The 21084-nt window shown below is 62.7% G+C and overlaps 12 protein-coding genes across 12 annotated transcripts; 7 read left to right on the top strand and 5 right to left on the bottom strand.

Annotated features, from left to right (window-relative positions):
* Nucleotides 1-613: 613 nt before the first annotated feature.
* AMSG_00904 (uncharacterized protein) lies at nucleotides 614-2055 on the top strand (the record flags this gene model as incomplete). Its single annotated transcript, XM_013906628.1, has 1 exon — nucleotides 614-2055. One exon carries the CDS (start codon nucleotides 614-616, stop codon nucleotides 2036-2038), a length of 1425 nt encoding a protein of 474 aa, XP_013762082.1. The 3' UTR covers nucleotides 2039-2055.
* A 2-nt stretch (nucleotides 2056-2057) lies between these two features.
* On the bottom strand, nucleotides 2058-2767 carry AMSG_00903 (uncharacterized protein; the record flags this gene model as incomplete). The annotated part of the gene is made up of 1 exon (XM_013906627.1): nucleotides 2058-2767. The coding sequence occupies one exon, from the start codon at nucleotides 2765-2767 to the stop codon at nucleotides 2075-2077; it is 693 nt and encodes a 230-aa protein (XP_013762081.1). The 3' UTR covers nucleotides 2058-2074.
* A 991-nt stretch (nucleotides 2768-3758) lies between these two features.
* On the top strand, nucleotides 3759-5944 carry AMSG_00902 (WDR42C protein). Its single transcript, XM_013906626.1, has one exon. The coding sequence runs from the start codon at nucleotides 4553-4555 to the stop codon at nucleotides 5552-5554; it is 1002 nt and encodes a 333-aa protein (XP_013762080.1). The 5' UTR covers nucleotides 3759-4552; the 3' UTR covers nucleotides 5555-5944.
* AMSG_00901 (tetratricopeptide repeat protein 4) lies at nucleotides 5216-6863 on the bottom strand. Its single transcript, XM_013906625.1, has one exon. It carries the CDS (start codon nucleotides 6851-6853, stop codon nucleotides 5588-5590), a length of 1266 nt encoding a protein of 421 aa, XP_013762079.1. The 5' UTR covers nucleotides 6854-6863; the 3' UTR covers nucleotides 5216-5587.
* Nucleotides 6864-7850: 987 nt separating this feature from the next.
* AMSG_00900 (PAP-associated domain-containing protein 5) lies at nucleotides 7851-10353 on the top strand (the record flags this gene model as incomplete). Its single annotated transcript, XM_013906624.1, has 1 exon — nucleotides 7851-10353. The coding sequence occupies exon 1, from the start codon at nucleotides 7867-7869 to the stop codon at nucleotides 10351-10353; it is 2487 nt and encodes an 828-aa protein (XP_013762078.1). The 5' UTR covers nucleotides 7851-7866.
* A 99-nt stretch (nucleotides 10354-10452) lies between these two features.
* On the top strand, nucleotides 10453-12124 carry AMSG_00899 (DNA-directed RNA polymerase I and III subunit rpac1). Its single transcript, XM_013906623.1, has 2 exons — nucleotides 10453-10537; nucleotides 11002-12124. Exons 1-2 carry the CDS (start codon nucleotides 10469-10471, stop codon nucleotides 12046-12048), a joined length of 1116 nt encoding a protein of 371 aa, XP_013762077.1. The 5' UTR covers nucleotides 10453-10468; the 3' UTR covers nucleotides 12049-12124.
* Nucleotides 12125-12541: 417 nt separating this feature from the next.
* On the top strand, nucleotides 12542-13667 carry AMSG_00898 (uncharacterized protein; the record flags this gene model as incomplete). The annotated part of the gene is made up of 2 exons (XM_013906622.1): nucleotides 12542-12777; nucleotides 12951-13667. The coding sequence occupies exon 2, from the start codon at nucleotides 12978-12980 to the stop codon at nucleotides 13665-13667; it is 690 nt and encodes a 229-aa protein (XP_013762076.1). The 5' UTR covers nucleotides 12542-12777; nucleotides 12951-12977.
* Nucleotides 13668-13687: 20 nt separating this feature from the next.
* On the bottom strand, nucleotides 13688-14236 carry AMSG_00897 (dynactin subunit 5; the record flags this gene model as incomplete). Its single annotated transcript, XM_013906621.1, has 1 exon — nucleotides 13688-14236. The coding sequence occupies one exon, from the start codon at nucleotides 14234-14236 to the stop codon at nucleotides 13688-13690; it is 549 nt and encodes a 182-aa protein (XP_013762075.1).
* A 244-nt stretch (nucleotides 14237-14480) lies between these two features.
* On the top strand, nucleotides 14481-15090 carry AMSG_00896 (dual specificity protein phosphatase 9; the record flags this gene model as incomplete). Its single annotated transcript, XM_013906620.1, has 1 exon — nucleotides 14481-15090. Exon 1 carries the CDS (start codon nucleotides 14503-14505, stop codon nucleotides 15088-15090), a length of 588 nt encoding a protein of 195 aa, XP_013762074.1. The 5' UTR covers nucleotides 14481-14502.
* An 8-nt stretch (nucleotides 15091-15098) lies between these two features.
* AMSG_00895 (ATP synthase F1 complex assembly factor 2) lies at nucleotides 15099-15911 on the bottom strand (the record flags this gene model as incomplete). Its single annotated transcript, XM_013906619.1, has 2 exons — nucleotides 15099-15823; nucleotides 15890-15911. The coding sequence occupies 2 exons, from the start codon at nucleotides 15909-15911 to the stop codon at nucleotides 15099-15101; spliced, it is 747 nt and encodes a 248-aa protein (XP_013762073.1).
* Nucleotides 15912-16669: 758 nt separating this feature from the next.
* Nucleotides 16670-17932, top strand: AMSG_00894 (uncharacterized protein). Its single transcript, XM_013906618.1, has one exon. The coding sequence runs from the start codon at nucleotides 16683-16685 to the stop codon at nucleotides 17409-17411; it is 729 nt and encodes a 242-aa protein (XP_013762072.1). The 5' UTR covers nucleotides 16670-16682; the 3' UTR covers nucleotides 17412-17932.
* AMSG_00893 (tumor necrosis factor receptor superfamily member 6B) lies at nucleotides 17433-21064 on the bottom strand (the record flags this gene model as incomplete). The annotated part of the gene is made up of 2 exons (XM_013906617.1): nucleotides 17433-20660; nucleotides 20948-21064. 2 exons carry the CDS (start codon nucleotides 21062-21064, stop codon nucleotides 17433-17435), a joined length of 3345 nt encoding a protein of 1114 aa, XP_013762071.1.
* Nucleotides 21065-21084: the final 20 nt, after the last annotated feature.

Here is a 21084-nt window from a genome sequence, read left to right as displayed (position 1 = left end):
CGTACGTGAGCGTGCGCGGAGAATAGCGGCAGCAAGTGCTTGGGCAGGTGGGTCATAGACAAGGCCACCGGCAAAGCCCTCTGTGGCAATACGCTGAAGGACATGATCTGGAAGGTGAGATAGTTTCATATCTTTCACCGCTACTCTTCCCAGTCACCACGAAAACACCGTCTTGAGAAAGTCAAGTAACCAGAGCCAGTGTCACCATGCCCAGAGGCCGTAGGTCCGTCTGGTCGGCCGCTCGCCGGTTGCCGGCCACTCACCGCTCGTCGGCCGCTCGCCGGTTGCCGGCCACTCACCGCTCGTCGGCCGCTCGCCGCTCGTCGGGCAGCACCAAGACCACCCCCTTTTCACCTCGAACCCCCTTTCACCACCACCTCTCCCAATCTTCTACACAGGGTCAAGTGCAAACATGCGTGGGCGTGGCAGCTACAGAGCTGGGGATCCTGAAGTTGGTTCGGGGCAAGCAATGGAGGCCGGGCAAGGGAGACGTCGTGGAGGTGGCGGGGGAGGTGGCGGCGCTGGTGGCGCTGGTGGCTCTGGACTGGCTGCTCTGACTCGTCGCCCAATGATGATGCTAGTGCTGGGGATGGGGATCGGAGTGGCGTTGGCAATGATCACGTCGTCGGTGTTAAGTGTGAGCTGCGAGCCGCTTGATCATCATTTGCCGGCCACCCGCCCGCCGCTGCCGCGCAAGCTCGAGTGCCCGACAGCCAAGTGTCCGCCGCCATCGTGCCCGTCGCCATCGGGCAAGGCGCGGCCACCAGTGGCATCGCATCCGCGGCCGCCGGCAAGCCATCCAAGTCCGGTCCGCCCGCCGCTGGTGAACCCGCCGCCTGGGCCGCCGGTGGCCGAAGAGCTCAAGACGGTGTACGTGGAGCCGACGTGTCCGATCCTGGTATGCCCGACGTGTGAGGGGACGCTGCTCAAGGATCCGGTCATGACCCACCTACGACTCAATCTTGCACCGGCGCTCGAAGACGCACACATACCAGCGATCGACGATGCATGGCAATATCCGGACAAGCGCGACCTCGACGGCGCCAACTGGGGCCGCGGCGAGATTCCCATCTTCTACATCCACCGCGACCGGCCACTGGAGCTTCTGCGGTCGCTGGCATCGCTGGCGCGGGCGACGGCGGGACGAGGCTACACTGTGGTGGTCCATGACATGGCAACAACGGCGCCGCTCGGAGTGAAGCTGCTGCAGTGTCTAGAGCGCGACAACCCGGGCGGCGACTCGGACTGTATCGAGCTTGCCGACGCGGTGTGTGCATCGGCTATGGCGCCCGGTGCGCACCCCAAGACCCTGTGCGAAGAGTCTGGTAGCGAACTTCTGGCGCTGGTCTCGCTCAGCGCACCAGTGTACGTGGTGCGCGACGGCGAGGTCGATGCCGATCTTGCCGCGTTCATCAAGGACGACCCATCCAACATCGACGGCCGCGCTTCGTTTGTCCTCAACCGCGTCTCGGGCACCATCACCGAGTACATGCAGTGGGCCAAGCTCCGGGCGTGGGAAGAGTACAAGAATCCGTCGGATGTGTACGTGGTGACGGACCCAGACCTAGTCTTTGACGCTGAGACCCCGAGCAACGTCCTCTTTGTCCTTCGCCACATCCTTCTCTCACTGCCTCCCGAGGAGTGCAAGGTTGTGGCGCCGGCTCTCCGCATCGACAATCTGCCGGCCTCGTACCGGTCGGCGTACATCCAGGGCCACGAGGTCCAGTTTTGGGCCAAGGCACCCCAGACTGTCGAGATAGACTCGCTGCGAGTCGCGTACTCATACCCAGTCCTTGTCGACACCACCTTTGGCATGTACCGGGCCGACTTTGCCTTTGCCCGCCTCCAGGGCGGTGCCCGCGTCCACGCTCCGTACTGGGTCACCCATCTCGGGTGGTACGCGCCACTGGCAAAGGACAAGATGTCGCCGAACCACAAGTACTACGCTGAGCACGCCCTGCCCATCACCGAGTGGACCCGCCAGGGCGACGTTACAGACTCGGACGCGTACTACAAGTCGCTGGTGATACCCGAGTAAATAACAACTATGAATCAGCCTCGTTCATTGCCTCGTTTACTCCGACTTGGACTTGCTGCCGAACACCCGATAGTATGACATGGAGCAGATCTTCGAGTACCATGTGAGATTGAGACCCGTCATGAGGAACGACGCCGCGGTCTGGGCGTAGAAGAGGACCGGCGCGGCGGCGCGGAGCTCCGTCGCTTTTGTCGCGAGGAGGTAGACAATGTAGAGCGAGACGGCGACGCGGCCAGTAAACGTCAGCAGGATAGCCAGTCCATTGTACATGTACACTGGGTGGTCCTTGAAGCCGATGAGGCTCAGCAAGACTCTCAAGTTGATGAACGGAGTCGAGATCTCGGTCAGCGACCAGAGCATCGGCAGCCATGCGCCGACGCGATAGAAGAGAAGCAGGGCGCAGCCAGAGAGGAAGAACCCGTGATGAGCGAGCATGTCCCGAACACCAGACGTGCCCCAGTTGTAGTAGAGCTGATTGAATGTGTCATGCAGAAAGTAGCCGGCAGTAAACTGCGTGAGAAAGGCGATGTCGCCGGCGTAGGCCTCTGCCGAGTGCCACATGATGGAGCCATGGCGAGACCATCCATCGAGCACCGCATCAACAGCGTAGATCATGAGGACAACCGCATGCACACTCGACATAGTCGTGCAGGTAAACTTGTTCTTCTCCACCTTGTTCATCTTGATCCAGCTCTTTCCCAGCACTACCGACAGCAGCATATACAGCATCGTGTGGAGCGGAAACCACAGCCCGCCTGCGCTCATCGCTACCGCTCCATAGTTGCTCCAAACATCCTCAGGTGCCACACGCACAGGGTACCGCACCCACTCCATACTGCAGGTATATATTCCAGAGCGAGAGACAGAGGGGTGTCCAGCTGACGTGAATGCTCGCGGTGGTGGTGGTGGTGGTGGTGGTGGTGGTGGCACTGCTCGCTCTGCTGCCAAGACCACCAGCCGACCACCAGCCGAACACCCTACGATCACAAGCCCACCACCAGCCCACCACCAGCCGATCACCCTACGATCACAAGCCCACCACCAGCCGAACACCCTACGATCACAAGCCCACCACCAGCCCACCACCAGCCGATCACCCTACGATGACCAGCCGACCACCAGTCGACCACCCTACGATCACAAGCCCACCACCAGCCCACCACCAGCCGATCACCCTACGATCACAAGCCCACCACCAGCCGAACACCCTACGATCACAAGCCCACCACCAGCCCACCACCAGCCGATCACCCTACGATGACCAGCCGACCACCAGTCGACCACCCTACGATCACAAGCCCACCACCAGCCCACCACCAGCCGATCACCCTACGATCACAAGCCCACCACCAGCCCACCACCAGCCGATCACCCTACGATGACCAGCCGACCACCAGTCGACCACCCTACGATCACAAGCCCACCACCAGCCCACCACCAGCCGATTGCCCTACGATCACAAGCCCATCACCAGCCGATCACAAGCCCACCTCCAGCCGATCACAAGCCCACCTCCAGCCGATCACAAGCCCACCTCCAGCCGATCACAAGTCAGCGTTCAAGAACGCAACCTCTTTCCCTTGCAAACTTCGGAACAAACATCCCCCCCCCTCGCACACACCACCTGTTCCATGACAGGAGGACGGGCCAGACCGGGACGCGTCGAACGGAAGACCAGAGCCCGGCCTTTGTCACAGTCGTGGGCATAGACACAGACATAGACATTCCACCACCGCACTCGGTACCACTTTTGCACACATCCTGATTCTCTTGGTCTGGTCATGGCAGCAAGAGCGAGTTCTCCATGGCGGTCATGGACCGCTTCGTCGTCACCACCGTCGTCATCATCATCTTTGACGTCTTTGGTCATGGCTACTCGGCTGACGGGCAAGTGTAGAAGAGGGTGTACGAGTCGTGCGCTGGTGCCGTACCTGCAGCTCTCGGGAGTGATCAACGCTCACTCGGGCTGTGTCAATGCCATTGCCTTTACTCGTGACGGATCGCGGCTGATGTCCTCGGGTGATGACACGCAGCTGCACATCTGGGAGATCGATGCCGAGTTCGGATACTCGGCGCCGAAAGGTCAGTATGCCGCGTTGGACGTTCGGACGCGGACGAGGATCGAGCGTCGACGTGCACGTCGAGCCGAGATGCAGGCCGAGCGAGCTCGGTCTTCGGCGGAGGGTGCTGCCGAGGTGGCGGTGAGTGGTGGCGGCGAGGTCAGCAACAACGAATACGACTCGCTTGACGACGATGACGATGACGACGACGACCCCCTCCACCGTGGGTGTGGGAGCCACAATCACTGAGCCGCACCGATGATGGGGCGCGTGACACCCCGGTCATTGCGATTCCCACCGGCCACCGCGGCAATGTGTTCAAGGTCCTGGACCTCCCCGAGGCGTCCGAGGCGCTGGTAGTGACGGTGGCGGGCGACGGGTACGTCCGAGTGCATGCTATCGAGGCACGGGGGCAAGCGAGGGCAATGCGTCGCGCACGCTCGGACAGCATCCGATGCGGGCGCATGGCCTCTGCCGGGCGCCGGCGTGGCCGGGTTGCGTCTTTTCGTGCGGAGGGCAGGGGACGGTCATGCTGTTTGACGTCCGCGCCCGCTCGGCCGAACACATCATGTCGTTTACCTCGGGCCGGTCGATAATCAACTCGATCTCGGCCGATCCGACCGGCGGCTACTCGCTGGCTGTCTCGGGCTCGGGCCCGTTTGTCAACATCTTTGATGTGCGCATGGCCCGCGAGGCCGACGAGGCGCCGCGGCTGCGGACGCTTGTGGTGGCCGATGCAGACCCAACGGCCGAGCCGACATGCATCGAGTACAACTGGAACGGGACAAGCGTTGTTGCTACCCTCAACGACGACTACGCGTATCTGCTCGCCGACCGCGACGACACGGCTGCTGCGGTCACACTCCGTCGCTACACTGGCGCCCGCAACTCGGAGACCGTCAAAAGCATCGCCTTTCTTGGTGACCGCTCACAGTACATTGTCTCGGGCTCGGACTGTGGCAACGCCATGGTGTGGGAGACAAAGTCGGCGGAGCTCGCCTCCGTCCTCCGCCATGCTGACCGCTACGTCATCAACGCCATCGCGCCGCACCCATCGGGCTATCCGCTCCTCGCCACCGCGGGCATCGAGGACAACGTCAAGCTCTGGTGCCCGGACCTGGATCAGCCGCGGTTTACCATCGATCCTGAACTCGAGAGTGTCCTCTCGCGTAACGTTCCCAGGTCTATGAGCTCGTCATCGATGCCCTCGCTCTATGAGCAAATGTTCGAGTTCCTCTCCGCTACCGACTTTGACGTCAACCTGTTACAGACCTTGCTCGACCAGGAGGACAACGAGGACGAGGACGAGGCCGGGGTCGAGGGCGAGGCCGGGGACGAGGACGAGGTTGACGACAGCAGCTCTGGTGGCGCCGGCGGCGATGGCGCCAGCTCCGACTACTCGGAAGAGTACGTCGACCCGCGGACGTTGCCCGGGAGTGGCAGCGAGAACAGGTGAGCAGGGCAAAAGCCGGCAGAGGCCGCGCTGGGCTCACTGCGGGTTAGCGAGCCACTGCTTCTCAAAGGCAGAGCCAGCAACCATGACGTGGAAGGTTGGCAGCTGCGGCATGACGTAGCCAGGGAGGGTAATGGCCTGCAGCAGGGTGGTGGACATGTCGAGGCGGACGGGTTTGATGCCGCGGGCGACGCGCTTGTGGAAGACCTTGGCCTCAGCCTCGTCGAGCGGCGGAGTCATGCACGGCATGGCGTAGATGGCCAGCGTGGAAAAGACGTAGCTGTTGGTCGAGTCCCATGGGAGCGGCGCGCCAGTCGGCGGGTACAGCTCGGTCAGATGCGAGCCAAACGTGTCCAGCTCGCCAAAGACCTGGATAAAGTCGGTCTGGCCAAACTCCGGGTAGAGGAGCAGGACCGGGAATTGGAGCATCGAGCCGGCGGTCTTGTCGACAAAGCCGATCTGCGCAGTCTCGAGCGTGGGATCGGTCCGCTCAAAAAGTGCAGCGCCAAGGACCACGCCGCGGGTCGCCAGCTCAGCATCGATCTCAGCGCGCTCGGCAGCAGCCTTGGCCTCACGCTCGGCGCGCTCGGCGGCCGCCTTGGCCTCGCGCTCGGCCTTGGCCTTGGCGATCTTGTCGATCTTGTGGACAAGAACAGCCAGGTCCTTGGCCGCCTTGATGCCACCCGGCTCGTCCTCCGAGGCCAGCAGACCGGCCTGGCCGACGCGCAGAGCCATCTCGTAGTCGCCAAGCGCAAAGTGGGCCTTACACGAGCGGTAGAAGGCCTTGATGTTGCCCGGGTTGCACTCGAGGGCCTTGAAGCACGCCTCTGCCGTCGCCTTGTACTTGCGGAGCTTGAGTAAGCATGCCGCGCGGTTCGAGTGGTAGATCGAGTTGGCCTTGGCGTTGGACGACTCCTGCGCCAGTGCATCGTCGTACTTGTGGAGAGCCTGGATGAGCGAGTCCTTGTCGCCCTTGCGGAAGAACTCGTTGCCCTGGCTCTTCAGCTCCTCAGCGATCTCGTGCGGCGACATGCCCTCGTACTTGAGCGTTGAGAGGGCAAGCAGCGTCTCTGCCGCAGGATGAGCCGCATCGGTCGGCAGAGCCTTCATAAAGATGGGCATGTCGTCGACGTCGGGCAGCTCCGAAGCAATAGCCGCTCGCCTTGCCACCGACTCGGGGTCCATGGGAATGTTGTAACCAAAGTCATCCAAGTCCGAACCCTCCTCACCCGCATTACCACTCCCATCTGTCTGAGCCTTGCTCTCGTTGACAACTACCTCTTCCTTGCCCTTGTCGCTCATGATGATGCCCGATGGGGTGAAGTGCAAGTGGATGGATGGATGGTTCAGCCATCACACAGCTTTGCCCTCAAGCCCTCCATTCCGGCTCGTCTCGGTTGCTCTTCGGAGGGAGGCGTGACTTCCATCATAGGGATGATCGGGAGGGGGGGGGGGGGGGGGGGCTCAAAATCGGAGTTGTCAATGGGGGTATGAGGGGGGGGGGGGAGGTAGGGGGGTAGGGGAAAGGGGATAGGGGAGGGGGAAGGGGGGAGGGGGAAGAGCGTGAGGTGGTATTACCAAATGGGGGGAAAATGTAGGCTTTGTGAACACAATCAGGAGCCACTGGCTCATGTAATACATGGATGAAAGCCAGAAAGAAAGTGGGGAGTATCCCTGTTATCTATATGTTCCCCTGATGGGCTCAGAAGGAGGGGGGTAGGGGATAGGGGATAGGGGAGGGGGAAGGGGGGAGGGGGAAGAGCGTGAGGTGGTAGTACAGATAGTGGGGAAGATGTAGGCTTTGTGAGCACGATCAGGAGCACATGGCTCATGTAATACATGGATGAAAGCCAGAAAGAGAGTGGGGAGTATCCATGTTATCTATATGATCTCCTGATGGGCTCAGATGGAGGGTGGGACGGGGGGGGGGGGGGCATTGGCGGGTGACAGTAGAAGAGAGAGAGAGAGAGAGAGAGAGGGTGAGGGAGAGAACGAGTCGGATCCAATCCTGCGCGAGGCGATGACGACGAGGATGAGGGCAGCAACTAGCTTGAGCAAGGTGGCCCAAGTATTCAGCTTAGCCATTCTTCTCTCACAGGTTGTGTGTCAGCATGGCGGGTATGTTGAGATGGTGTGTCGGTGCCGGTGCTGATGGACTGGTGTGAGTGGGAGGGGATGAGGAGGGGGAGGGGTGGAGGGCGGGCGGGGGGACTCACTCGGTGATGGCGCCGTGGATACGTACAGTGGGGAAGAAGAGCAAGAAGAAGAGCAAAAAGGAGGGGAAGAAGAAGAACCAAGGGGATGGCACTGATGGTATGGCTGGTGGTATGGCTGGACGGAAGGGATCGGGCAAGGGAAAGGCGAAACAGAAGGCTCAGGCCAAGTCGGCCAAGTCGGCCAAGTCGACCAAGTCGGCCAAGTCGGCCAAGTCGGCCAAGTCGGCCAAGAAGATGACGAGGAAGGAAAAAATGGCCAAGGCGCGCGAGGCTTCCGCTGGCCCAAAATCAAAGGCCGGGAAGAAGGAGGTCACGACCAAGGCCAAATCCAAGTCCAAGTCCAAGTCCAAGTCCAAGAAGAAGAAGAAGCAGAAGCCGTCAAAGGGGCAGAGCAAGAAGAACTCAAAGTCAAACAAGTCGAATAATGCCGCAGGTCGCAGCAGCAGGTCTAACAAGGGCCAGCGGGCCGGCGCCAAGTCCAAGGCATCGACCAAGAAGCAGGAGAGCCGGGCTGGGACGGCTATTGATGACAAGCCCGCTATTACCGCTGAGAGCAGCACGCAGGCGGTGGCCCTCGATCAGCGACTGGTGATCAACGACATGGTGCCAAGCGGCAAGCCCAAGGTTTTGCGATGCGTGTACTGCCCGGACGCACGCGAGGTGCCCCTTACAGAGAGTGAGGCGCATGTGGCGAGCGCATACCACTGTGAACGAGCGGCGGCGTTTGTGCGCGATGTCGAAGTCGGCCTCTATGAGACGACGCGCCTCTCTGCCTTTGAGCTCGGATCGAGCTACGCCGGGCTCTTGGTCACGGTCTCATGCAAGGTGTGCATGGTGCGGTTCAGGCTCGAAGGCCTGTTGGCGCACGAGGCGAGTGTGACGCATCAGGCTGCAGCGCCGGCGTACCGGGCTGCGCTCGGTGCCGGAACCAAGGCCGGAAGCACGAGTTCGCCCGCTGTGGTGCGGACCCGTACCTGGGACGACATGCTCGAGGCGCCGGGCAAGGCGCCGACGCTGGAAGACATGGGCTTCTTGGCTGCGCCCGAGCCGCGAGTCGGCATGTCATTCTCGGACATCTTCTCGCCAGTGCTCGGCCAGCGGGCCAAGGGCGCTGCGGCGGCAGCAGTAGCCACGACAGCCTCGACGCCGCTCCGCCAGCCGGAGCTCGGGCTGCGGTCGGGCTCAATCTCCGAGTCGGCGTCTGGCTCCGAGTCGGCGTCCGGGACTGTTCCTGAGTCGGCCAGTGCTCTGGGCGGGGTGGTGGCTGGCGGCAAAGGCATGGCACTGGCCACATCTGCCGCGCCCGCCGAGGTCGGCGAGTTGTCGTCCGACTCGGGATTCATCGCGCTCGACATGGGCGGGAGCGGAGCATCGCCGCCTGGTACGAAAGCAGATGCGAGCGAAGACGAGTCGGGCTCCAGCGGCCCGTCGTGGTTCCGCGGGCCGTACGCGGGCGATACCGTGTCTGAGCGGCTGCATGAGGAGATCCTCGACTTTTCCATGACCATGTCGTCGACGCCGAGCGAAGACGAGATGCGTGCGGTTGTTGTCTCGCAGCTGCGGGACTTGGTGGATGTGGTGTGGGGCGGAAAAGCACAGCTTGAGGTGTTTGGCTCTGTGGCGCTCGGGCTCTGCCTCCCGACCTCGGACATCGACACGGTGGTGTTTTGCAAGGACAGCAGCGGCGAGCTTCCGCTGTACCGGCTGGGCGAGGCCATGCTTGGGTGCCCAGACTTTGAGTCTGTGCAGATCATCGACTCGGCCAAGGTGCCGATCATCAAGGCGGTGCATACCGAGACCAAGACGGCAGTTGACGTGTGTTTCAACGTGTCAGACGGCGTCGAGGCGCTGAGCATTGTCAAGGGCCAGCTCGACCAGTATCCGGCGCTCAAGCCGCTGGTCCTTGTTCTCAAATACTTTCTGGCGCAGCGTGAGCTGAACGAGGTGTATCGCGGTGGGATCGGCTCGTTTGCGCTGACTAACATGGTTGTGGCCTTTCTCCAGCACCGGCGGCCGCAGGTGACTACCTCATCGAGCCTCGGCATCCTGCTTGTAGAGTTTATGGAGATGTACGGCATGCGATACAACTACTTTACCGTTGGCATCTTTACCCAGGGCTCGGGTCGGCTGTTTGACAAGTCCAAGCATCCACACTTTCGCAATGCGCCGCGCGGACGCGTCAAGTCAGGTGAACTCTTCCGGCTCTGCATCCAGGACCCAAACAATCCGCAGAACGACGTCGGCTCCGGCTCGTACGCCATCGGCAAGATCCGGTCGGCCTTTTTGCTGGCCTTCAAGTCGCTGGTGGCGACCGACTCGTACCCTGCGTCGGGTTCGATCCTGGCCGCCATTGTGAGCGACTCGGCCAAGACCACGAGCCTGCGGCGCAACATCGCCCGGCTGTACCCGGGCACGGGCGCCAAGCTCGTCTCCCGCAAACGGATGCGGTCGTCCGACGACGAATCCGGCTCGGGCTCGGGACCTGCTCCCAAGCGCAAGCGGTTCATCAAAAAGTCGGCGCGGATGAAGCGCAAGCTCGCCCGCAAGCGCCGTGAGCTGCGGATGGGATTTGAGCCGTCGATATAAACTATGCCTGGCAAGCGATGTGGCGAGTCGGCCGAGGTGGCCAAGGTGGCGAAAGGGGAGTCGGCGAATCCGGGCCAGCGGCGGCCGGCACTCGTCGTCGTTTCACCAGTCAGCCATGAGCGGGAAGGATGTTGCGACCAAGATGAAGACACGGGTGATCCTTGGTGAAGATCGTATTCTCCATGTACGTACACACGGGAGCCACCACTTGCGCCATTGCGTGTTCTCTGTCTGGCTCTCCCTCGGCTGCTTTGGGAGCAATGAGGGGTGGAAGGGGTGGTGACCAGCCAGGATGGTTGGATTGGGGGGGAGGACGGAGGGACAAGCCGTGGGGAGGGGGAACGGGGGATGGCAGGAGGGATGGGCACGACTACGCACGAGGTAGAGTCACTTACAAATGTATGGTTTTGGTTCGGGCATGGTCGGTGTGGTGTGGCGGGTGTGGGCGGGTGTGGGCGGGTTGCGGGTGGCTGTGGTGTGGTCGGTCTGTGCGGCGCTTGGTCATGGTCATCGGCGTGGCTGATGGGGCTTGGGTGGTTTACTGATGACGACGACGATGATGGTGGTGGCAATGATGGTGACGGTCGTGGTTGTGGTTGTGGTTGTGGTTCTGGTCGTGGTCGTGGTTGTGATCGGTGATGGGGACAGGGCTCGTCGTTTGATGCGCCGACGTCGTTTGCGTCGGTCGGGGTGGAGAACGGGCTGAACGTGGAAAAGTTCACAGAGGAGGTCAAGGTCGAGGTGAATGATGTGTCGGAGGACGGCAACGACCTGGTGTTTGAGCTGTCGGGCGTCGACGCGCCGCTGGCCAACACGCTGCGGCGGATCCTGCTCTCCGAGGTGCCGACAATGGCGATCGAGATTGCCGAGTTCCGCGACAACACGTCGGTGATCCAGGATGAAGTCTTTGCCCACCGGCTCGGCCTGGTGCCGATCAAGGCCGATCCGGCGTTCTTTGAGACGCATGTCTCTGGCAACGAGCACACTCCGGAGAACACGCTCATCTTTGACCTCAATGTCAAGTGCTTCCGTGACATCAACAACGAGGTCGTCAACTCCAAGGTCTTTGCGTCTGCGCTGGTGTGGACACCGTTCGGCGAGCAGGCCGAGCGGTTTGCAGAGAACCCGCCGCAGGTTGTCCACCCGGACATTCTGCTGGCCAAGCTGGCGCCCGGACAGCGCATCGATGTGCGATGCTACGTGACCAAGGGCGTGGGCAAGGTCCACGCCAAGTGGTCGCCCGTCGCCACCGCCTCGTACCGCCTCTTGCCCGAGCCGGTCATTGTGGCGCAGCCCAAGTCCGAGGAGGCCTCCCGCATTGCACAGACGTGCCCAACCAAGGTCTTTGACATTGAGGACTCGGGCGAGCTCGTTGTCGCTCGCCCGCGCCAGTGCACCATGTGCCGCGAGTGCATCCGTCCGCCGCCCGATGCCCAGCACTCGGCCCACGGCGTGTACACCCCGGCAGTCGAGCTCCGTCGTGTCAAGACTCACTTTATCTTTTCAGTCGAGAGCACCGGCATCCTCCCGCCGGATCGCCTTGTCCGCGACGCCATCGGCGTCCTCAAGGACCGCGCTCTCTTCTACGCCGAGCTGTTCGACCAGAAGGACTTTGAGGAGCACATGGCCGCCGCTTCGCACTCGGACGGAGACGACGATGCCAGCGACGACGAGACCAAGCCCATGCTCGAGTAGTGCAATCTTGCTCGCGAGTGGCGTGTGAGAGCGGTGAGAGGAGAGAGAGAAAAAGAGTAAAGGCTGCAGGCCTCGATCCAATCCATATAACGAGCCGTGCGCCGGTCGGCTGCCGGTCGGCTGCTGCCGGTCGGCTGCCGACGGCCACACCTGACTCACTCCCCCCCCCCCCCCCCCGGGCCGAGACGTGCTGAGATGGCATTGCCCCCGCCGGCGTACAAAGCAGTAACCCAGAGCAACGACATGAACGTGGTTGTCGCGAGCGAGCCTTTGGCCACCGCCCCCACTCCTGCTGCAGCCTCGGTCGGCTCGCTCAGCTCGGTCGGCTCGGTCGGCTCGGTCGGCTCTGCCGCTGGCAGCGCATCGTCGACGAGAACATCGACTCCGCGAGACGACTTGGCGAACCTGCCCTCCACGACCATGGCCGGTATGGACGTCGACAACCGCACTCATGCTGCAACAGAGAGTGTTACACAACATATCGTCGACTCGTCTTCGGCTCGCCCTTCTTCGGCTTCTACAGCCCATGCCAGTGGTGCGCCTCTGACTGGCGACGGAGCTTCGGCGACCACCGCCGCCACCGCGCATGCTTCTCAACCTGGAAGCTCATCGGCGACGAGTGATGTCGATGGTAGAGATGGGCCAGACAAGGGCAAGGAGAGCGCGATTGGTTTGCCGGTGGCCAAGGGTCTGCGTCCTGTGAGGGCGTCGAACGTCCCGGAGCGGATCGTACGTTGGGTGGGTGGGGAGAGAGAGCGAGAGAGAGAGTGTGTGTGTGTGTGTATGTGTGTGTGTGTGTGACTTGGTTCGAGCTGCCCGGCGAACAAGGTGCGGCAGGGCATTGTGTGGTGGCTTCCGCTGAAGACTCATGGATGGATGGGTGGGGTGATGGATGGTGGTAGCTGTTTCTTGTGGATGCGCACTCGGAGATGGACGGGATGGAGTTTGTGTCAAAGCAGGCGTCTACAACCAACCAAGAGTCGTACATGACGCGGCTTGATTGCGCCAAGCGGGTGATCTCCAACTTTGTGGTGGCCAAGGCCGGGCTCTCGCCGCTGCACCAGTTTGGACTCGGCATCCTGACCGAGACCGCGCAGCTGCACACGCCGTTCACCTCGGACGTGCAGGCCTTCCACAATGCGCTCTCGGCGGTCCGCACGCTGGGCAACTTTCGCTCTCTTGACATCGGTTCTGTCTTTGCGCTCGCCGCCTCGCTCGGCCTCCTTGACGACGCCGACGACCTGGCGGCGCAGACGCCCGACTCGCCCGACCCGCCACACGTCCTCCGAGTGATCCTCGTCTACGCGCGCTCGGCCATTGTCCCCCACGTCTCGCCCGAGCACGCAGCGCTGCGGACGGCGCTCCTTGCGCATCCGCACTTTTTCCACGACGTTCTTTACCTCCATGAGAAGCCATCGGCCGAGAACGACCCGCAGAGCGTATTCAACTTTCTTACCTCTGTCGAAGTCGCCTCACCCGAGTCGTATTTTCTGGAGGACTCGACCAACTTTCGCCGCCTCGTTCTCCACACCACCATGCTCGTCGCCCATCCGCTGCAGCGGCAGCCGTACACCGAGCTTGTCCCATTTGCGCCCAAAAAGAAGCGCAAGGGCCACTGAGCACCGCATGACGGCGCGCCTCACACGCCGGCCGCCTTGGCCGGCACGTACGACTCGTAACAGGCAAAGGCCTTCTCCTCGTGAACTCGCTGGGCGGCCTCGGTCAGCTCGCCGATCAGCACCGCAGGGTTTCCACCGTAGATGGAAAACGGCGGGATGACCGCGTCCTCGGGCACCACCGCACCGGGCAGGATCTCGCAGCAGTCGAGAATGACTGCACGCTTGGAGACGATGGCGCCCTCGCCGATGATGACATGCGAGCCGATAGAGGCTGCCTCTACCACAGCATCCTTGCCCACATACACACAGTCGCCGAGCGAGAGCTGAAAGTAGTTGAGACCCTTGGGCAGAGCCTTGTACGCCGGGCGAAGGACGACCCGATCCGAAATGACACAGTATCGTCCGATGCGAACCGCCGCAAGATCGCCACGGATGATCGAGCCCGGGAGGACCAGCGACTTGCCATTAAGGATGATGTTTTGCGAGCCACAGAGGACCGACGCTCTCGAGACCTTGTTGCCTGACGCCGTCTCGATCCACTCTTCCGGGTTGTACTCGACCACCTCCATGCTTATGCCCTCCCTCTCACTATCTCGGCGTAGCGTGCTCCTCCCGTCCGAGTTTACCTCGCGTAGCGGGGTGTGGCCGCCTTTGAGCGCAAGGGGTGAGGGGTGGGGTCTCTGTGGCGCTGCCCGGGGATAGCGAGGGTCGGACTCGGGCAAAGACACGCTGGTAACCGGTGTGAGCTCGCTCAGGGCATGGACCAAGGACAGGAGCTAGTTTTCGGTGAGAGTCACACACTTGACGCTGCAACACTATACGTGCATAGACGGGAATGGCAAGCGAGAAGCTGCATCGCGAAGTGGTGTGGAACACGGCGCAGAGCGTGGACGAGGCCGCCGGTGGTAGGGTGCTGGTGAGTGGCGAGACGGTGGCGATGGACAAGGAGCTGATGGAGGAGTTGGGCGTGAGCCATGTGCTTCGTGTCGGCAGCTTTCTGGATGCACACTTTGCGGACGACTTTGTCTACTCTGAGCCCATAGAGGTACTCGACATGCCAGACGTTCCCATCATCAATCACTTTGATTACGGCGTGAGCTTTGTGGCCGATGCGCTCGCCTCGGATCCCACCGCCCGAGTCCTTGTCCACTGCCAGCACGGACAGTCGCGATCGGTCACGCTTCTCGCTGCCTTTCTCATGACGAAGCATGGGATGGAGGTCGAGGCTGCACTCGCCGCCATCACCCGCGCCCGTCCAGTTGCCGAGCCCAACGAGGGCTTTGTCCTCCAGCTCAAGCTCTACGCCGCGCTCGGATGCACTACCGATCACCCGGTGGGAAGCCCGGGTGCTGCCCTGCTAGACGTGTTCTACGCTGGCCAAGGCGAGTTTGCGTACGTGCCTCAGTGGAAGCGGTACACTTGAGCGAGGCTTTACGGCTGGCTAAGCTGCAGGATGCGGAGGTAAACGTCGGTGGCGGTGAGATCAACCATTGCAACGGTCTCGTCGATGTCGTGGCCGCCCTCGACCACGCCCCAGACGCCAGTCTGGAACTCCTCCTCGAGCCGGGACAGGGCCAGCGTCTGCTCGGGGCTCAGATGGCCCTCGGTGAGGGCGAGCGAGAGTGTGACGGAGCGAGTCGATGCGGCGATGCGGTCAAAGCCGACGAGCTGCCAGTCGTCGAGGGCATCAAGGTACTTCCGCAGCGCCTCGGCCGACTGCGCTGGATGGCTCGGCATGAGGCCGTCTGTAACATCGAGGACCACGCCGTGGTTCTGGCCGACCCACTCGACAACCGGGTCCCACTTCTTGTGCTGCAGGGCGGCGAGCGATCCCGGGTTATGGTTGCGGAACGCGAGCGAGTCGGAGGCGAGGTACTTGACGAGGTTGTTGGTGACCTTGTCGCGGACCTCGGGATAGCGATCGAGGACGGTTGATGCAAACTTGGTCAGCGGCATGAAGAGCGGCTCGATGTGGGTCCGCTGCGCATCCCACTCTTGTGCCACAGCGACAGCCAGGGCCTCGGACGGCAGAACGAGCGGAGCGCGCATCGGAGTCTTCACCACCCGTCCATCAACCGTCACCGCAAACGATCCCTCGTCCTTCTCCTCCACGCCCACCTCTTTGTAGAATCGCTTCACGTCGGCCCGCACCGGTGCTGCCCCCCTCCACACACCCCGACATCACCAGCTGCAGTGAGTCTGATCGTTCCCCTCGCATCGACGATTGCCATCAGCCGCGAGCATGCTATACTCCACAATCTCACTATACCCACCACGACTGTTGCACGCCATCGCCCCCTTTGCGCCCAGCCCGCCCATCGTGGTTCAGCCCGACGACGACGACGACCACCGCCACCACCACCACCACTGCCACCGCCACCCTGCTCACATACCCGACATCATCCGCACCCCATTCACAGCCACACCCATGTTGCCCATGCACAATGCCCTCCACCGCAGCATGGTTTTAGTTTGAACGCGTCAAGTGTGCTCTCCTCTGCTCCATTTGAGCAACTGTCTCGGCCCTGCCGTGTCGTCCTCATCGTCCTTGTCCGGCAGACATATCTCCCGGGATGTAGCCATCATCCTCACCTACAAGCCAGAGACTAGCTTGATTGCATGTCTCCCGCCGCCACCACCACTATATACAGTACATAGCGGCAAATCATCCGAGCATCCTCCACAATCCGTCATCGCCATCCCGCGATGGGCCACCCCCTCCCGCCCTCTTGCCTCCCCTACCCCGACGCCCTGCTTGGCCACGCCCTGACCACTGTCTCTGTCAACAACTGGTCATCAGTCACAACCACCGCACGTGCCACACTCTGTACCCACTTGCCACTCATTCCATCCTCCGATCCATCTCACCATTGCCCCGATCATGCCGCCAATGATAACCTTCCCCCGCCCTTGCCACACGCAGCTCTCCCCCTGGCTCGTTGCCAATCCATCCATCCCATCCTCTGACTCGGTCTCGTCGTCGACCTCCTCACGGTCACACACTCATCGCTCATCATGCCACGCAAGCGGAAGAGGACAGCAGCCAAGCTTGCTGAGCGGGAAGACCGCAAGGCTGAGGGGGATACTGGAGCTAAAGGAGGTGAGGCTGTGTCGAGTGGCGCGAGCAAGGAGATGGTGGGGACAGCAGTGACGGAGACTCGGGCAGAGGCGACGACAATGGGTGGCGGTGATGTTGATGAGGATGTGCGGCCGATGAAAAAGGCAAAGACCAAGAGCGAGCTGGAGAAAGAGCGCCGGGCGCTGGAAGCTCGGGCAGAGCGGGAGAAGGCCAAGAGGGAGGGCGGCGATGACGACGATTGGGTGGCCAGCTTTGCGCGGGCGGCCAACTCGCGGTCCAAGCGGAGCGAGCGCAAAGAGCGGCTGCGGGAAAAGTGGAACGAGAAGAAGCGGCAGAGGTCGGAGGCCGAGCTTGCGTATCTCGCCGAGCTCCGCGAGCAGCGGGCGGAGCGCAAGGCTCGTCGGCGCGAGGCCAAGGCCAAGATCAAGTACGTCGACTCCAAGGCGTCAACGCTCTCGCTCATTGACTCGGTGCTCGGCAAGACGACGAGTGATCTGAAGGCCCGCAAGCGCGAGGCTGCCGAACGCGAGCGGTGGAAGGCTGCTGACGAGAAGCGGCGGAAGGAGGCGCGCGAGCGGAAGAAGCTGCTGAAGGACTCGATCAACACGGTCCTCGTCTCCGAGGCCAAGAGCCGGAAACGTGCTAAGAAGGGCGGCCGCCGGTGAGCTGTAGTTCTTACTCTACTCTCAAAAGTACTGCTTGGCAAGCTCGCGGACGCGGGTGGGCGCGGCGCAGGCCGGGCACGGTGTCACGGCCTGACCAAGCGTGGCGACCCAGCACGCGTGGCAGCCGACGTGGCCGCACGGCGCACGGAACGGGGTATTGGGCGCCGCGCCGCACACGACGCACGAGTCGCAGCCCCGACGCGGCTTCTTGGCCGGCGATGCATGCGGCGAGAGCGCCGGTGAGCGCGGGCGCTTCTTTGGCTCGTCCGGCGAGGCGAGGAGGTGGGCGTGAACGCGCTGCAAATACTCGGCCTGGTGGTTGAGTGGGATGAAGGTGGCAAAGGTCGAGAGCAGGGCCTTGCGGCCTGGGACGGCAAACATGGGCCAGACGGCGTCGATGAGGGCGATGACGCCGGCGTGCGACTTGTCCCGGGCAAAGGCGCGAAGCGCGCTCTTCATCGCCTTGTACTCGGCCTTGGAGAGGAGGCTCCTTGCGAGCGAGATAAAGTCCTGAGACTGCTGCTCGCGCTGCGCCGCCGCCGGCTCGGCCGCCATCAGCGACGCCGAGAGAGAGCTGCTGGTTTTGCGCGGGTGGACGAGCTCTTTCGAAGGCGGGTTGCGCGGCCCGCCAGCTGCTGCAGCGGCGGCGGCGGCTGCCGCGTTCCTCTTGCGAGCCATGAGCTTTTCGACGACCGAGACAGCTGGTGACGCCGCGGAGGTCTCACTCGGCCGATACGAGGCGAGCGAGGCGCGGAGGAGGCCTGGCTGGTGGGCCTGCGTCGCCGGCCCCGCGGCGGCAGCGGAGGCGGCCGAGATGGCCTGGGCGAGCGGGATGGTGGCCGCGGCGACGGCTGGGACGGTAGCTGGTGGTGGGGTAAAGTGCATGGCGGCGTACGGAGCCTTGCGGCGCGAGACGCCCGGAAGGGTCTTGTCGGGCGCCGGCGGGGCCGACTGTGCCAGCGACGAGCGCGGCGCGTCGAGGGCAAGGGCACGGGCGGGGCGGCCGGAACGGTCCGACTTTGCCGGGCGGGCGGCGCGGGCGGCGGAGATTTCAAAGAACGGCTGGGTCTTGACGTAGCGGAAGAACTGGGTGAGGCCGCGGGTGGCCTCGCCAAACGAGGCGAAGACCTGGGTGTATGCGCGGAGCCATAGTGGGAGCTGGTTGAGATTGTCGCGGCGAGCAAAGCGCTCGTCACAGAGCAGGATGGCGCCGTAGTCGTCTTTGTGGCGGATGACGCGGCCGATGGCCTGATTCACCGCCCGCGACGCCTGCTGCGAGTACCAGTCGCCGCCGGAGAGCTTGCCCTCGCCGCGGCGCATCTTCTCATCAAGAAACTTGCGCTTGAGCTTGACCTTGGGATCGTAGGTGTTGGGGTAAGGGAGGCCGGTGACGACGACGGCGCGGCCGTTGGCGTCGGCAAAGTCAAGACCCTCGGAGACCTTGCCGCGGCAGACAGCAAAGAAGATGGCGCCAGCGCCCGAGGCCGCACCGGAGCGGCCCGAGACGGAGCGGACGGCGGCGTAGAACTCGTCGATCTGGGCGTTGAGGTCACCCGAGCCGCGCGGCTCGACAAACGGCGTCTTGTGCCGCGAGATGGTCTCCCACATCGACGAGCTCGCGTTGGGCATTCGCTGCTGCCACACATCCATGCACTGGAGCATGACCGAGTACGAGGGAAAGAAGACAAGGACGCCCGACGGGACGATGCGCGCCACGTTGGCGATGGTGGCGCCGAGGTCGTTGATGTACGACACGTTCGACCGGTTGTTGTACGACGAGTTGAGAACGTGACCGGAAGGGCCTTTGCGGAGGACGGCGACCCAAACCTGAGCAGCCGAGATGACGTGCGGGTTCTCGAGCGTCACCTGGAACGGGGTCTTCATCTCTTGCGCAAACGATGAGAGCGGGGTGAGCGTTCCTGAAGTGAGAATGATGTTGCGGACAGAGCAGGCAACAAGGTCCTGGACGGCGACGCCTGGTGAGAAGCACCAGAAGCCGACGATGCGGCCGGGCTTGTCGGACGATGCGCTAGCACCGCCGCCGCCATCGGATGGCCCGCCAAACGACGGCCGCGAGCCACGCCGTCCTCCGCGGCCTCCACCACCGCGAGAGGTATCCTCGGCGATGTAGACCTTAAAGTCGGCTGATGACTGGGCCGACTTGGAGAACATCTTGACGACCGACTCTTTGAACGACGAGAGTGCCGAGGTGCGGGCCGGGCCACGGCCAGCCGACGAGGCCGAAGTGATGAGCGAGACAACCTCGTCCAGCGCAGTGCAGAACTCGAGGTACGACTCTTTCTTGAGCGAGACCTTGGCCAGGAGGTCGATCATAAACTGGGTGTCTTCAACCCGGCCGGGCATGTCGGCGTACAGCCGGCGGGCAGGAGTATTGCGCTCGGCTGGCGGGAGGACGAGCGGGAGCTCAAGAATGACCGCCTCCAGCTCAAGCATGACGGTCTTGAGAATGGCGATGTCTTCGCGCGAAATAGCCGACGACAGGTCTGTGACGGCGCTGACCTGGAACAGATGCAGAGCGTAGTCGAGCTCGCCGACGCAGGCACCGAGGTCAAAGGTGCGGACCTCGAACGACGACGCGTCGCCAGCAGAGGCCTCCAGGTTGTGGCCCTCGTCAAAGATGACGACGGCGCCCGAGAGATCGACCTTGAGCGAGGCCCGGATGAGCGGCGAGATGAGGTAGTTGTACGGCATGAGGACCAGGTCGGCCTCAGCCTGCATTTCGCGCGAGAGAAAGTACGGGCACTTGCCCTGTGCCTTGCCGGCCTCGGCAAGCTCCTCGATGTCGAGCATCTCCTGCGCGAGCAGCGCCGCGTCGGCCGGCCCGCTCTCTTGCATGGCGTTGTGGTAAGAGCACCGCCGGGCCTCGGTCAGCTGGCGGCACATTGCGTTCTGTGCCGAGCCGCCGAGCTTGGAGACCTTCTCGTGGACGCAGAGCTGCTTCCGCGAGCCGAGCACACACACATTGGCGGTATACCCGGTGCCGCGTAGCTCGTGCACAACCTGCGAGAGCTGCGAGTGCGTCCGCGATGCGTACACAATCTTGGGCGGCGGCGCAGCCGACGGAGCCATGGCCCCAAACGCAGCGCCGAGGCCACCCAGGCCTGGCGTCGCCTCCACCGTCTGCTGCCTCGCCTTGTTCTTCTCAGCCTCTAGCCAGCCCAGGCATGCGCACAGTAGACACAGTGTCTTACCGGTGCCGGTGGGTGATTCGAGGAGCGCGTTTGACTTCTGTGGGAGGGAGGAGGGGGTGAGGTGGGGGGGGTGAGAACTGCGACCTTTTTCGGGTCATTGACAAAGGGTGGGGAGGTGGGGGGGGGGGGGGAGGGGCTGTTGATGCGAAGCAAGGGGAGGTGGAGATGGTGGAGGTGGTGGCCAAGATTAGGGTTTGAATAATGGGGGTGGTTGGGGTGGTCGGAGGTAGTGTAGGTGGACGGGTTGGTGGCGGTGTGGTGGCGGTGGTCGGGGTGGTGGCGGTGGTCGGGGTGGTGGTCAGGATGGGGAGGGGAGGCACATACGTTCTGCAAGGCCTCAATGACCTTTTCCATGTACACCAACTGACATGGGTATGCAGAGAATGGAAAGCGCACATCCACATCACGGATATTGTACGTGTTGATGGTAGACTCCGCCATACTCGGCGGGGAGGAGTGTT

This window comes from Thecamonas trahens (assembly GCF_000142905.1).
Source record: "Thecamonas trahens ATCC 50062 unplaced genomic scaffold supercont1.4, whole genome shotgun sequence".
NCBI classification, from domain to species: domain Eukaryota; order Apusomonadida; family Apusomonadidae; genus Thecamonas; species Thecamonas trahens.
The sequence above is the reverse complement of the archived record's forward strand: the minus strand, read 5'-3'. Positions and strand labels throughout refer to the sequence as shown.

Coding starts and splice junctions, on each gene's coding strand:
- AMSG_00899 (XM_013906623.1), top strand. CDS start 10,469: ATGAGCGGGAAGGATGTTGCGACCAAGATGAAGACACGGGTGATCCTT. Junction 10,538..11,001: donor GTGAAGATCGTATTCTCCAT/GTACGTACACAC, acceptor TGATGGGGACAG/GGCTCGTCGTTTGATGCGCC.
- AMSG_00894 (XM_013906618.1), top strand. CDS start 16,683: ATGCCACGCAAGCGGAAGAGGACAGCAGCCAAGCTTGCTGAGCGGGAA.
- AMSG_00901 (XM_013906625.1), bottom strand. CDS start 6,853: ATGAGCGACAAGGGCAAGGAAGAGGTAGTTGTCAACGAGAGCAAGGCT.
- AMSG_00902 (XM_013906626.1), top strand. CDS start 4,553: ATGCGGGCGCATGGCCTCTGCCGGGCGCCGGCGTGGCCGGGTTGCGTC.